This window comes from Gouania willdenowi, chromosome 16, assembly GCF_900634775.1.
Source record: "Gouania willdenowi chromosome 16, fGouWil2.1, whole genome shotgun sequence".
Lineage (NCBI taxonomy): Eukaryota > Metazoa > Chordata > Actinopteri > Blenniiformes > Gobiesocidae > Gouania > Gouania willdenowi.
In genome coordinates, this window is record NC_041059.1 from 29,693,429 (window position 1) to 29,709,938 (window position 16,510).

The following is a 16,510-nucleotide window of genomic DNA, read 5'->3' on the forward strand; positions in this document are numbered from 1 at the left end:
TCAATGTAGTGCAGCATTTTAATGGGACTTAGCACCTTAACCATAACCTTTACCCTCCTGTTCATGCAATACAAGTGAAACTATTAAATTTGTGACTGGGTTACATTTTGCCAGGAAAAATTATCATAAATAATCAGGGATTGGATGTAGGAACACAGCGGAACATTCTTTGACACCTTTCAAGTCCATGGTGGGGGGATTCATTATTACATGGGGCTGTTGATAAAGTATTTCATGAATGTGTGATGTCTCAGAGAGGTAGTGAGTAGATATAAAAAGTTAATTCAGTGAAAAATACCCAAAAATTCCTGATCATCAAAACATACAGAGCTCCCCCAGTGCACATTCAGGGATTTCATTTTTAGCAAAGAAATGTTTTATCCAATGGCTTAAAAGTTTAATAAATCATGGGTTATTTACTATTAACATGTTGCATTGTCATTTTTCTGTGAAGGTATATATATATAGTTATAGTTTTTAAATGTGGAAATGATATGAGATTTTTTTTTTTACTCTTTTGTGAAATACCTCGCAAGTCATCATCGGCTTTACAATGATGCATGTTTCTGTGAATGTGTTGTCAGATTTTAAAGCACAAATATACAAAATCGAATTTAATTGCAGAAATAATTTTTTAAAAAGCAACAACCCCACTGAGCAAACCGACGTTGAAACAACGTGATGGCCCGAGGTTGAGAAGACGTCTCTGGTAGGTGCAGACTGAAAGTTTTTACAACATCTTTTTCGGACGTCGTCTGGATGTCCAAAAATGACGTCTTCTAGATGGCCCAAGAAAGACGACCCAGGTTGTAATCGAACCCCAGACCCGATTCGTTACCCATGTTCTCATCCTAATAAAGGATTTCTACCATTGACAGCTCAGACTTACCGATTCAGGGCTTGAACAGAATTACGTTGTGACAAAATGTGAGAAATGTGAAATGTTCCGCTGGTGTCAGATTAGCTTAAGATTGAAATGTTAATGGCTATTAAGGTGATGCAGAGGATGATGATGACAAGCCCAAACCCCAGAGCCACATGGTTTAGAATCCTGGCCGTCCTGCTGCTGCGCTCTGCTGTGGCCTGGTTCCCTGTGTGGTTGGCGTCACGAGCCTAGAGAGAAAAACACATACAATACGCACATTTTAAAAAATACAAAGAGCCACTTAAAAAAAAAAAAAGATTTAGTTAAAGGCACACCGTGGTTGTGATGAGGATTGGCTCTCAGGGCTGGGCTCGGTTACAGTCTATGGGCTGGAGGAGCAGCCGCCACTGTCACACTCTTCTCCCCGCCGCCGGAGACCTGGTGCTCGGCCCGCGTCGGTGGCGCTGCTCCTCCAGCCCATAAACTGTTGCCGCGGTGCGAGCCCAGCTCCACTTCGCACCCCAGCCCTTAAAGCCAATTCTTATCCCGAAGTTACAGGTCAACTACTGTCTGCATACACAATGAAAAGACAAGAGAGACTGGCCCCACTGACCGTGACAGTGCTGCGGCGTTTGTGACCACTAGGGGGCGCTTACGTAAAAGTTATCGGTCAAGCGCCCCTAATGGCCAAATGTTACACAGTGTGCCTTCAACGAGATGGACTGTCTTTTTGTTTTTCAATGAGAGGACTATTAATTCCAGTATTTTCAGAGCAACGTTGGCATGTTCTCCTAGCTCACCAATAGGACTGTGGTGAATCAAGCATCCACTGCCAAAGCTGAGTGTACTTGCAGAAACTTAAGGAGGTAGATGTGTGTCTTTATTATTCAATAAAAAAAAAAAAAACACATATATATATATATATATATATATATATAAACTCTTTACTTCAATCAATCAAATTAAAAAGTCAAATGAAGTGAACTTTTTTTATTGAAAAGTTGTATTTTTTATTGAAGTCATCTTAATTTTTCTTTCTTTGATTATTTTTTTGTTTTTTTCATTGAAGTTATTTTTTGAACACACAGACGAGCAGTTGTGACAGAGCTCGTAAACTTAGCTTGAATTCAGCATCTGACTGCATGGGTTGGGTTTAGCAGCGACTGATTGGGTTTAGCTTCAGATGAAATGATTCCTACTAACAAAAGAACAAGTCTGACTGTAAAACACCAGCAATTCTGCACAGCAGGAGCTTCTTCCTAAACCACGGCAATAAAAACCAGTAAAAGAGGTCACATTTTCCCATAAGAGGAAGTGGACGCCTGACTTTACTGAACAGATCCCAGGCAGATACTGCAGTTGTCTTTTCATTATCACTATTATCTTATCTTCAGCTGTGTCTGACAATCTTCAGTCGCAGTTTAGTTAAATAAAAAGACGACATGGTCTCAGTTGTGACACACTTTGATTTAACAATATTTGCTAGTCATCTGGAAGCTGTCCCAGTCCCAGTTTCTTTATTATCACGTCCTCCTTGATCAGATAATTCAAAATAAGTCTGCTTTCCTGAAAAGTATTTATTTTCAGGCTTCTTTGTGAACAGCTGTCTGTCACACACAGGCAGACAGAGTGTAGACACTAATACATGTGAAAAAACATCCTAAAGAATCTGTGTACTGTTCTTACCGTTCTTTGAGTATTCTGTTTTAAAACCAAATCAAAATAACAAATAAACAGTGTGGCTATTTTGTTTTACTGACTTAAAACCAAAACAGAAATGCAGAAAATACAGAACAAGATTGAAAAAAACAAAACAAAAAAAAAAAAACAGAAAATCGTACCCTTTTGGCGTCACTATGTGACAGTAAGGGTCTGTAAGCTTTTTTTACTGCAACTTTTCAAAATAAGATTTCTAACCCTAAACCAAACCCTAACCATAAGTTATTGGTACATTTCCCACTAGAAATGTCATAAAAGTGACTATTTTTTGGTGATGTTCTGGCAGCCAAAAGAAAACATCTAGATATCACTCATTCATTTCCCCACTATCTACGCACACCGTTGTGCGTAGGATATAACGTGCACGCACGCACAAACACACACACACGCACGCACAAACACACACACACACACACACGCACACGCACACACACGCACACACCTTGCTTTTATAGAGATGCGTCATGTATCCAACACTGCACTGTTAATGTACTTCAAACATTCATATTTTCATTTTAAACATACATGGTTATTTGGTTGTGTTATTAAACAATCTTGACAGTAAAGTTGAATCTTTACCGATTGAAATATTCCTCTTAGCAGCCTGTTCACTTGGATGATGTGCTAGGCTTATGGTAGTTATTAAGAGTTTGAAGAGCTAAGAGCTAAGTAAATGCTAATTAATTATAGCAGCTTTCAGTTGTATTCCAGAAAAATTAGTTATGGTTCAACCCAACTGTCATTCATAATCATAGCACCACAGATTGGTAAAAGGCAATCATAGACATTATATTTGCACAGAACGTTGCAGGAAAGTTTGTGATATAATCCTTGAAAATGGTCAGCTACGTCTCAACACCTCAAAATTTCTGCCACACCCCGACATGCAACACACCTCAACGTACGCCACGTCCCAACATACGTGTGGTTGCGAGGGCCCGTAATTATTATTATTATTATTATTATTATTATTATTATTATCCCATTCTTTTGCGTCTTCATTTTCTCACAGTAAAGTGTGATGTCTTCACTAGTTCTGGTAATTCAACATGATGCAGTGAGTGAACAGAATCATGTGCTGATCTTACGTCAGACTCCAGTCTTACTTCAGCTGATTCCTGGAACATTTATCATCATCTTTACTCTACATCACTGCCTTTCCTCCCCCTCCCTCACTCTCACATACATGAGCTCTGTTAATGGACACAGATTCAGTGTGCACCAGTGGTGTGTAACTAGGTAACTCGTGTATTTACACAGTGTGTGGTTGTTGGCTTCAAAGGTTGCCAGAAGACACAGAAGGAAGCACATGATGCATGATTTACAATCTGAGAGAAACTGTGTTGTTCATGTGTTCGTGTGTGTGGTGGAAACAGATTATAAGAGTTCTACTAGTTCTAGGGATGTTAAATATTACCCTTTTGCCTGTATATGATAATATCAAACACTAAATTTCCAATTTCTTATATTAGACCGAAGAGCCCCACCCAGTCCGCCTCCTTTGCTTCAGACCACCTTCACTGACAGATTACAAGCTTTACATATCTGTGGTCACGCTTGATTTGTGCGGTGCTGACGTGTCTTTAGATAAAGATGTTGCCACGTAGAAAACATCCTTGTTAATATCTTGCTTAAGCATAATAAATGTAGTTAATGATTCAACTTGATATTAGAACAGACCATCACTTGTACCTTTCTATCAAGGCAATAAAAGAGAGTCGCCTAAAGTGTTTTTCTTAAGACTAATGATCATAACACTGATTTAACATGTGTGTGTGCAGGATATAGCAATATCATGTGGTAAGCATATCATTTCCATAACATTTGGTTTCATTTAAACTGCAGGAAATTATGTTTACCAAGCATTACTGAGGTCAAAGTCTGTTCTTCATCCCCCGATGAGTGTTATAAAGATTCAAGTTATATAATAAAAGCTAATAAAAAGGTGATATATTAACCTAAGTAATCTGTGCAGAGGAATCATTTTGCAATAATGAAGCCGCCTTAAATTTGGTTAAATCTGGATTTGTGCAAAAGAAGAAGGACCTTTCACAATTTCTGGCTGAATGTTTTTTGCTGACAATAACCGGCTGATCTGGGAGGGTCTTTAGAGAAACAAAGCTCCAGTTGATGGGAACTTCTTCAAAACTGGAGAAAGGATGTGTCTGTCTCTGGTTTTCCAGTGTCTGCTGCTATGAAATGTCAAATATCAGGGTTAGGGTTAGGGTTAGCCAGTCAGACGGCAACACAAGTTTCATGTCCCTTGAAGAAAAAAAACTGCATTTGATGTTGCTTTGGACCATAAACATATAGTAATCATTAACTTGAACCCTTAAGTAGCTAACAGTAATATAATTACAGCAGTATAGTGCTAACAGGTCATTGATACAATAAAATTTGTCTGACCCACCCTCCCAACCAAGCTCCAGTATCCCTTATATTTTAAGACAAGTGTACAGGAAATCTGAAATAGCCACTAGTCAAACACTTTCTAAATATAATTATGTGATTAGAATCTGGTAGGCCTACCTTTGTTGACATTGAAATGCTGTGAACATTCCTACTAGGGCTGGGTGATATGGACCAAAACTCATATCTCAATATATTTTCTCAAAATTCTGATGTACGACATAAATCTAGATAATTTTATTTCAAATGAAATCTGAGCAGAAAAACAATTCTGGGTTAAATTTGCTGATGCAAAATGCTACACAGGGACATTTATTAACAAACAGCTGCACAATATGTGACACTTTTGATTTTTTCACCTGTAAGGGACAGCATGTGTGAGTGAGTTCTGTAGTGTAGCTTGTTATGGGGAAGGTCTGGGTTAGGACACACTCATTAATTCATTTAACTGAGCTTTACATGTTTGTTCTGAGAGCTAAAAGCAGCAACTCCTAAAACTAGTATTTTTATACAAAATACGATATATATCGATATATGAGATACTGTAGTTTTCTATATTGCCAAAATAGAAAACTTGATACATCTTGAATATCGATATATTGCCCAGCTCTAATTCCTAAATTATAATACAGCCTAAATGAAAACATAAATGTGTATATGAAGCACATTTGTTTATTTAATATTTACAGTTCATATACAAGTCAAGACATTACATATTTACTATTAATTTCACATTGCTTGTCTTTAAGTTAGACATTAACATTTTATTTTCATTACATATTTTCTTATAATTTCTCATGCTCTGGTATTCACTAATGACTTATTAGACACATTTGTTGCAAACTTTACATTCTCTAACACTTTTTGAAAGCAGTGTATATTTGTGACGCTTGTGATTGGCTGATTTTTTATGCTGACTTACGTCGTTCCTTCCCCCGTGGGTAAACGGTAAAGTCCTAAAAACTCTCTGTCCTATTTTCCAAAGTATTTACACGAGTTCTTTGTTTTTTTTCTCGGCAGAATGTCCTCTTACATTCATCCATCTCTCTACTGAGTTGTTTCCGGGTTTGTTGCTGCTGTCGGCACTAATCTCGCGAAACTGCCACTCAGGCCATTTCAGGTGGCAATTCACGCGAGGCTAGTGACAGTATTCAGTTTAGAGAGGCATTTATTTATCTTTTAATTATTATTTCATTAAAACACGAGATATTTAGGGGAAAATAAAAAAAAACGGGACGGTGGCGGGAAAGAGGGGTAAAATAAGGGAGTTTCCTGGCCAAAGCGCGATACTTGACAGGTATGTTTACTCCTCCTTTCTTTTTCTCTTGGCCCGACCCAGGAGTCCACCGGCCCACCGGGGGAAATCCCCGGTGTCCCCATACACCAGTCTGCCCTTGAGCCCAACATTAGAGTCAAGTTTAATAAAGATTGGTCAAATAAAAACCGAGATTAGAAATTTAGAAATTTCACCACTGATGAGAGATTGGGATTTTTTTTTTTTTTTAAACCGATCCAGTATATTGATCTTGATTCAATCTAAATTTTTAATGGTGGTCTACCTTTGGTTGGAATATTGTCAAAAACTTTTGATGTAATTCTGCTAAAACTCAAACAAATAAATACATATATGCTGGTGAAAATAACTAAAAAAAAATGTTTCTATCGTTTTAGAAGTTTCTACAGCTGTGGTAAGAATGTACTATGTGTACTACTCACAATGAGGAAGAAATGATTAACTGTATTTAAAATCTTCAATTATTTGGGGAAACTTTAAATGAATTGTATTCAAAAAGGGAGAAGACTTGACCTTAGTGTCAACCCTCACTACATTCAGGGTAATGATTCAGAACTTTGGTTTAAACAGAACCCAAATGTGAAGCTTTGATTGCTCAATGTATGGGCTTATTATCACCTCCAATGATCTATTCTATTCGATTCTATATTTGCAATGGCATCTATTAATTTGCTAACTCCACTAGGTTGCTATCTCAATTATTTGTCTGTGAACAGTCTAACACTTAACTAAAGGACAGATGTCTATGATATTTTCGGGAATCATCTGAAATGGGATAAGGAATGAGTATTTTGGCAGCGATCTGGATCAATATAGGAAAATGAAAAATTCCTATGTTTAGCTAGTTTTACAGTTCATGTTCCGGTGACTTTACGCATAACATGCTGTAGTCATGAGTTTCATTTCACTTTCTGTTTTAAGCATACAACAGCACAGCCACGTACAAGAAATTTCTTCCAAGAGTAACTAAACTCCTGCTTTCTCCTGACCTGCCACTAAGGGTAAATTAAAAAAAATGTCTTGATTATGGAGCAGTTAAGACACGCCCAGTCTATACTATAAAATCTCCAATGAACAATCTATGCTATGCTAACTAGCTTCTCATTACTTAATATACCTCTCTATTCACTCTTCTCTTAATCCAACCTACTTACCACAGATTATAGAGCCCGCAGATGCAAGTTTTTATCAAAGGGGCGGGGCTAACAGTGCTTGTTTGTGACACAAGATGGTCCCAAAACCTCATATGATCTTGTTCTCAGCCAATAGAAAAAATCATTTGTGATAGCCTGGTTTCAACCCATAGAGTGCAGTCACTCTGACATTTTACAACTAAATATGCTACATTGAAATACTTCGACTAAAATGTTGAGAGTTGGTCCAGAATCAATCAACAGCAACACTTCGTACCCAAATACATTTGAATTCAGCAGATAAAAAGTGATTTTGGGGTTTATTTACTCTTTAATGTGTAAATGATCATGGTACCATGGTCAGGAAAACTGGTGCAAATAACTTCCAATATCTGGCAAAGAGGATACAGTATTTGGCGCTTGGCAGAGGTTTGCACTGAGTGCTCTTGTGTTCTACTTTTCTTTCACTTCTACTAAGTGTTTGTTTACTTGACTTTTCCTGTCCAAATTTGATTCTTGCATTGTTCTGATTGTTGTGTTGGGCGTTGGTAATGCAACAAGCCTCACTCTGTCACCTCTGATTCAACACATTCAAACAAAAACTGAAACAAAAACTGATAACCATTGTACTGTAGTGAGGATGAGCAGTGAATAAGGATTACTGAAGCCTTGTCAGAAGTTGCTTTTAATTGCTGGTTTCAGAGCAGCAGGACAATCACACACAGTGCTGTCACACAAGCATCCACACTAGAATATGAACTAACTCTCCTCTTCCTCCCGCCAACACTTACTAACTCTCATTCTACTCCCGCCAACCACGAATTAACGCAAGAGTGAGGACACAGCCCATAACAGGAGGAAACGTTACAATCACATCCACTAGCTCAGGGTGGCAAGTACACACAAGAACACCCAACATGGCAACCCAGACATGGCAACACAGAACAAACATGCCCGCTAGATTCACCGGCATCACATAGCCCCCTTCCAAAGGGTCAGCCGTCCCAGCAACCCCATTAGTCCACATAATCTGTTAGGAAACCAGGGCGCCTCAACCGAGACAGCGGGAATTAGTCCACCTTCCCCCTGAGTGCCTGTGGAGCCTGTGGGTGGTATGGTGCAAGTCTGTCCCGATGCAACACCATGACTTGTCCCCTGATCGGCATGCGTACCCGGTACACCACATCATTCAGTCTGTCCATCACTTCACCGGGCCCCTGCCACTGGCTGCTCAGTTTAGGGCAAACTCTTTTCTTTCGAGCGGGACAGTATACCCACACCTTGTCTCCCGCAGCAAACACCTGTCCCCTGCACTGTGTGTCATACGCCCTCTTTTGACGCACTGCAGCACTGGTCTGAGCCTGGCTGGTGAAATTATGTATCTCGTGAAGGCGATCCCTCAGCCGCCGATAATAATCCATTTCTTTTCCGCCAGCAATCTCCGGTTCAGGTGGGGCACCGAACACTAAATGCACCGGTGTCCGGAACCGGAACATAAGAGCTGCCGGTGTGCACTGACTGGACTCCTGGATTGCAGTGCGGTACACCCAGAGAACCAGCGGCAATTACCGGTCCCAGTCCCGCTGATGATGACTGGTCCGAATAGCAAGCTGGGTAGTAGGAGTGCGGTTAAACAGCTCCACCAACCCGTCGCTTTGGGGGTGAAGAGGTGTGGTTCTGGTCTTGTGTACCCTGAGCCGCCGACAGACCTCGCTAAATTTGTGGAGCTCCGCCGGGACCCCGAAACGACTGAATATCTCCTCAACCAGCTTTTCTGAGATGGTGATGGCGCTCTGGTCTGGCACCGCATATGCCTCAGGCCACTTCGTGAAATAATCCACCAGAACATAGCGGTGCCCGGCATCAGTCATGGGAAATGGGCCGAGGATATCCACTCCCACTCACTCTATCGGGGCTCCCACCAGGTACTGCTGCAGCTGTGCTCGGGACCGCTGGGAAAGGCCCTTCCGAGCAGTGCAGCTGTCACAGCAGTGAACGTGCAGCTCCACATCTCTGCGACAGCTGGGCCAGTAAAACTGTTCTTGAAGACGACGAAGAGTCTTAGCATTCCCATAATGGCCCGCTGCTGTTGAGCCGTGGGTCAGCTGGAGGACTTGTTTGCCCTGTGCTCAAGGAAACAGCAATTGGAGGATTTTGCCTCCTCGCTCTGAAGCCGTGAATTTCAACGCTGTTCCACCGGGAGTAGTAGGACTTCAGCTCCGGATTTTGCGCAGACATGGCAGCCCACTCCGGTCGCTGTCCAGCCTTCAGTCAGCTCCTCACCGCAGGAGGAGGCATGACCTTTATTTGTCAGATGGTGAAGCAGGCTGGCTATGGTGGCAAAACCTCAAATGAAACGCTGATAAAAGGACGCCAGTCCCAGGAAGTTCCGCACCTCGCTGACATTTGTGGAAACAGGCCAGTCTCTGACAGTGGCGGCCTTGGCGGGGTCATTGGCTACCCCGTCAACGCTCACCTCATGACCCAGGAACTCAGTCTCTTTAGCCAAAAGGCTGCACTTGGCTGGTATTCAATCTCAGTCCGGCTTGGTGAATGGCGGGCACCCTCAATACTTCCAGCGTGCACCAGCAGGTCATCCAGGTAAATGACGCACTGGAACGCAGCTGAACCAACTGGAAATAGCAATCCAATCCAGCTGCTGAAATTGCGGGGTGGGCGACTTGGCTTGGCATACCTCTTCGACCTCCTCGATGTCATAATCAGCCATCCTGATGCAGGGTTGAATGCTTGGTGCCGACCGTGCTGTGGTGAGAATGGCTTCAGCACGTTCTGACTCCCGGAGCGCCTCCTCCAGGGTCTGAGGTGTCCCTAGGCAAACAGGCGGAGCCGTTCAGGGGCGAGCCCTTGCAGGAACGCATGGAGAGCTAACTCTTCCTGTGTAATGTGGGGGAAACGAGGGTAACCCCAGCGATCGTGTAGCTGAATGTCCGCCGCAAAGGCGCCTAGGCTTTCTCCTTCCCAGCGGCAGCGACTGTTGAACTTTTCTCTTTCTACTGTCTCTCATGAGCGCTGTCCGAACTGCCGTTCTAATACCATAGACAGTGCGAGCAAGTTCTGCTCCTCTGCAGGGGCCATGTGCAGAAGCACCACACATCTGGCCTTCCAGTGCGAGGGCCATATGTGTGGCGGTGTCCCCCTCACTCCATCTGTTGTGTGCCGCTGCGATCCAAACCTGTTTGAGGTACAACTCCAGCTGGTTCGTTCGTTCGTATTTCGGCAACTTGACAGCAGCCTTGGATGTGACTGTGGTGGCGGCGGGCTGTTGCAGCTCGGGGACGTAGCTCTGTCGTTCTGCAGGGTTTTGGTCTCAAACTGCAGCGGGCCTTAGTGACTCAGGGTGGTGTGGCCGCTTGTCGCTGGAGCCGTTGGGGAGACTTGGGGTTCTCCACTTCTCCGTGACCCAGCCTGCTCTCTCTCGGTGGCAGCGGGCATCTTCCCGCAGTTCTGCTGGGCTTCCGTCACGTTCCATAGTCACACTTCTGACACCAATGTAGTGAAGATGAGCAGTGAAATAAGGATTACTGAAGCCTTGTCAGAAGTCGCTTTTAATTGCTGGTTTCAGGGCAGCAGGACAATCATACACAGTGCTGTCACACAAGCATCCACACTAGAACATGGACTAACTCTCCTCTTAGTCCCGCCAACACTTACTAACACTTGTTCAACTACCGCCAACCACGAACGAACGCGAGAATGAGGACACAGCCCATAACAGGAGGAAACATTACAATCACATCCACTAGGTCAGGGTGGCAAATAAACACGTAACACCCAACGAGGCAACACAGAACAAACATGCCCGCTAGATTCACCGGCATCACAGTACATTTGTAGGTAAAAGTCTGGATATTGTTCAGATATAACAATTTGATTTTTTTTAAATCTGAGTTCACTCGGTAACTGTGCTAAAGATTTTAAAAATAAAACTTACTGAGATGGAGTAGACGAGGGCAGCAATTCCCAGAGGAAGACAGCAAAAGAGCATGGTGAAGATGGAGTAGCACAAGTAGTCACTGACAGGGTTAGCCAGCGGGCCTTGAGTCTCATACACAGTTGGCTGGACAGTGACTGCTGCACCGTAGGGCTGAGGTCCCCCGGGGTAAGGCTGAACTCCCCCGGGGTAAGGCTGCTGTACGTACGCTCCTGCTCCATACTGCAGTGGGTATCCATAGCCCTGCACAGGGAAATGGGACACGCAAGTCAAACCGTGTGGTGGTGCAACCTCGACACAGGAGGTTGTTGAAGCAGCAAAAAGTCAAAAGGTTTCTTCCTACACTAAAACATAAAAAAGGAAGAAAATAAAAGAAAATGTACAAATCAAATAAAAGCATGTTAATTAAATGGGGATTAAATACGAGTGCACACCTCCAGGAAAACAATTTTGACATAGCTAATAGTTTTTTTTTTTCTTTGTAATGGCACAAATAATAATAATAATAATAATAATAATAATAATAATAATAATAATAATAATTAAAAAAAAAAAAAAAACACTTCCAGTGCAGAAAGCTATCTTTGTTTTAAAATATATCATTTTTCTATCAGTAAACCATGTGGGTTGGAATTATTATTATTATCACTATGTCGGCCAATGTCCATCCATACTACAAACACTTGCTGACAAAACTGTGAAAACTTTACGGTAAAACACAACTCTGACCTGCGGAGGGTACCCGGGCCCGGGCTGAGGGTGTCCTGGGTAAAGGCTGTCCTGATAGGGCGGAGGGACCGACTGCCCCCCAGGGTACTTCTCGTTACTCCATGTTTCTGGTCCTGGTGGGGCGGTAGCTACAGACTTACTGGGGTCCATGTTCTATGGTAAGGTCCTGTTATGGTCTTCTTCAGTGTTCTCTGGTCGACTGACTGAGCTGTGGGACTGTTAGAGACACCTTTTATAACCACAGACCAGACTGCACTTTATCAGACACTATGACGTCAGCATCTGCTTAATTATCAGCCCAGCTCTGAGCTTTCACTGCTCTTTTAAAGTACGTATAAACTTTTTTAACTTAATTTTATTTTCAGCAGGATAGTTAGTTTAATTATTTACATGTACTCTGCCTACATCAGGGGTCTGCAACCTTTACTCTCAAAGGAGCCATTTAACCTCATCTCACCCTGAATAAAGTCCTCCTGGAGCCGGAAAAATACCGCCTCAATGTATACAATACAGTGTATTAAATTCTATACAGTTAAAATTATATAGAATAATGTTTGATTTAATTTGATTTGATCAAGTAAATGGCAACTTAAAAACAGTTTAAAATAAAATAAAATGAATTGACATAAAAAAAATAACAACAAAACCGTGTCTTGCATCTTCAAATTCTTACGCATTTCCATTTACATGAACACAATTTATATAAATAATATTTTTTATGTTAATGTATTTAAGTATTAATGCATGATCATGTGGTCAACACATGCTAATTGCTAATTTCTTGCCACACATAAAGCATGCATATTTAACCGGCACATTGGTAGTTAAAAGAATCTGTTCCCACACAATTAAAATCTCTGTTTTCTTCCAGAATAGTGTTTTTGTTGGTTTAGTTATCTTACCAGGGATTTAAAACTTAAACTTAAGTTAACAAATTGTTATATCATGATTTTATTTGTCATTAATCATTAATAGCCTCTGTAAGAAAATAACTCTTTATTTCAGTATTTTTTTTAAAGCTATATGGAGCCATGGCAAAGGACTCAAAGAGCCACATGAGGCTCCAGAGCCACAGGTTGCGGACCTATGGCCTACACGGAGAAGCTTCTTCTTCTTCTATCCTGCTGCATATATCCAGCATACTTCACATCAAAAAGTCATTAAAAAAACCCAACTAGATTAATTTTAACTATAAATGGGGAAGCATAGTACATTATATAAAGAATATCAAAACGGTGGTCTTTTTTTTTTTTTATAAATGGTACATTAAAAATCAACTGGGTTTTCATTTGATACCTGTAAGTATCAAATTCTGTCGTTGTTTAGTTTCTCTCCATTCTTCGCTTTAGGGCTTCCCCCACACGTGAGTAAAATTACCGTAATGACGTCACATTTGCTGCAAGGGGCACCACCTTAGCTTAGCTTAGCTTTTAGTAACTATTAGACTTTTTATTCAATATGGCAAATATTTTCATAAAAACATGATGGCGCTGATCTTTATGTAATAAAACAATAAGATGAGGGAACTTAAAACTCCCTTGAAATACAAGATATGTACTTTCCTCAGGGGAGGAGGTGAAAGTTTGAGCACATTTGCAGCGAAAGCTAATGTCGCCATCTAGCGGGACATTATGGGACTGCTGTTTCTGTATACATTGTAGTAGTGGGATGATTCTGTGTTAAACCCTAAAGGAAATCTGATTTGTTCAGTAAATCTGTGTCAAAGTCCCTTTGTTTCAAAAGTGCTTGTGGTGCCAAGGTGTCAATGGTCGTCTTTTGAACAACTGTCAAGTCAGCAGTATTCCCCATGATTGTGTAGCCTACAGAACTAGACTGGAGACCATTTAAAGGCCTTTGCAGGTGTTTGGAGTGAATTCACTGATTAGAATGGGGCACCAGGTGTCTTCAATATTCAACCTCTCCACAATATTCTCATTTTTCGAGATACTGCGTTTTGGGTTTTCATTAGTTGTCAGTTTTAAATCATCAACATTAAAAGAAATGAACACTTGAAATATGTCAGTCTGTGTGAAATGAATGTATACATTATACAAGGTTCACTTTTTGAACGGAAATAAAGCAACTTTTTCATATTTTAATTTTATGACAAGCAGCTGTATACTTACAACTACATTTTATTTTTCTATTACAACAGAGGTTCTCAACATCTGGGCCCAAAAATTGGGTCACAGACCCATTTTTAGCGGGTCACATGCAAAAAGGAATAAAAAACCTTTTGCTCTTTTTGTGACTTCTCTCAGTCCAGTTTGGTTTTATTTACCATTATTTTTTTTAGTTGATTCATAAATTTATTGTTTCATTTCTTATAAACTCAGGAGAATGAGTGTTGATTGTTATTATAGTGTAACTATTGTTGTTATATTCTGTAGTATCTCATATTTTCATTTAATGGGATTGAAGTTGAAAATTTTCCTCACTTTGGCTCGTGTGTCTCATTATTTGGAGGTGATGTTAGTTGATAATCACTGAATTCTAAAATATATTTATGTAAATGTCCAGCACTTTTACCTTTATATTCTTGGGGCTCCCTATGTTGTTTGCAAACTGAATTGTTACTTTTTTTGTGTTCATCCTGGATCTTAATAAATCACCACCATTATGTTATGTTCTCCTAAATGCCTTAAGTCGAGTCATGTCTTCTTGTTCAAAAAAGTATCGAATCACAGGATCAAACCAACTCCTTGTTTATTCCTGTATTTAATATATTAGTGTTAGTGATGTTAGTGAAATGTTTTACCATTTGTTAATTATGTTACAAAAAAAAAAAGTCTACAATATGTGTCTGAAAGCCAGTGGTGTGTTTGGCCTCCTCACATGTGAGACCAGGACGTGACAGATACCTCAGCAGAGCTCTAGAAAGAGGTCACATGTCTATGTTGACTCCTTAAACCGTTGACAGATGCAGTGCATTTTAAAAACAAATACACATCTGTCCTTTAGAGGTCAAGTGATACTGCTCTGCACATAGTGAAGGTCAGGCCTGACATGCAACGTGATATTTGGCTTCTGTCGGATACTTTGCAGACATCTGTGTGTAGTTTCTACTTGGAAATCAACTTTTATATTTGAGTTTATCCATTAAGTCAGCTGACACTAGGTTTCCAGCACAATACATATTGTTCACAATTAAGGAGAACATTCAAACTCTTAAAAAAATACAAGCTTGCAAAGGAAACTACGTTGTTAGTCCCTAAAGGTCATCACCTGCTAATCACCCGTGATATAAGTTTGTTTTTATCATCTAACGCAGTGTTTCCCAAACTTTTCACAATCCTGTACCCCTTCAGACATTTAGCCTGAAGCCATGTACCCCTACTCCTGCACACTTAAAAAACATAATAATGTAATGTCATATAAAATGTAGCCCTAAAGTGAATTTTCCCTATCCTGTTGAGGAATAATATATAATAATAATAACGAGAATATTTGCAATAGCATTAACCTAGAAATTGCATTAACCTAGCATTAACATAGCAATAGAATTAGCCTAGTATTAGCCTAGCAATAACAATAACCAAGCAGGGCTGCCAAGTTTCAGAAAATGAAAAGAGTGAGACTTTAGTGACCTGATGCTTTCCAGTGAAAAAAATGTGGCCTTTTTTTTAACATGTCTTTAGCCTGTTTTAACGTTGATTTATACCTTAAGACTGATGTCCTCACCTCCATGCCAGCAGCTCTCCCTGCACTGTGGCCTCCTAATGCTAGTTTTAATCAACCAGAAATTAGAGATGACAATAATTTTGAGAAAATAAATGTATTTGTCAATATATCATTTCAACCAACTCTCCATAATTTAGCTGAGGACATGTCTCATGTTGTAGGTGTTTGTCTCAGAAGCACTTAAAACACTGTGGCCCAAGGCAGTGCTACCTTTACCTCAGCTCTCCTTGTCTGCAACAGAAAGGAGGTCATTAAAAAGCTAATCATGTAAAAAAACATTAAAACATCAAGTGATTTTTGACTGAATTAATGCCTTAGCAGCAGACTCTATAGAAATACACTATTACATACAGAAATAATCAAATACAAACAGTTCAAATGAACATTAGATTAGAAAAGGCATTTGTTTCATTTACTATGTATTTATGCTGATAAAACCTACAAGTGCAATTCAGCTACTGTCAGTGTTCATAACAATGGCACACACACACACACACACACACACGATTGGTTTATTATTGCCTGCCGTGGTTGGTTAGATTTAGGCACAAGGAGACATGGTTATCTCAGTCAGCCAATCAGAGTTACTCGAACTACGGCAAGCTATAAGAACCAAAGCTCATTATCAAGAAAAAAGTAAATAGAGTATTGAATGGGGAAATATAAGCGTGAGAAATGTGGCGTGAGAATGGGTCAAATTGCGTCACATTCAAAGGTTGAGGCTTGAC

General features: G+C 40.5%; 1 protein-coding gene across 1 annotated transcript; it reads right to left on the bottom strand.

Moving 5' to 3' along the window:
* On the bottom strand, positions 1–12,372 carry LOC114478250 (proline-rich transmembrane protein 1-like). Its single transcript, XM_028471203.1, has 3 exons — positions 12,102–12,372; positions 11,373–11,615; positions 1–1,113 (listed from the first exon to the last, which is right to left on the bottom strand). The coding sequence occupies exons 1-3, from the start codon at positions 12,249–12,251 to the stop codon at positions 961–963; spliced, it is 546 nt and encodes a 181-aa protein (XP_028327004.1). The 5' UTR covers positions 12,252–12,372; the 3' UTR covers positions 1–960.
* Between the last annotated feature and the right edge of the window lie 4,138 nt (positions 12,373–16,510).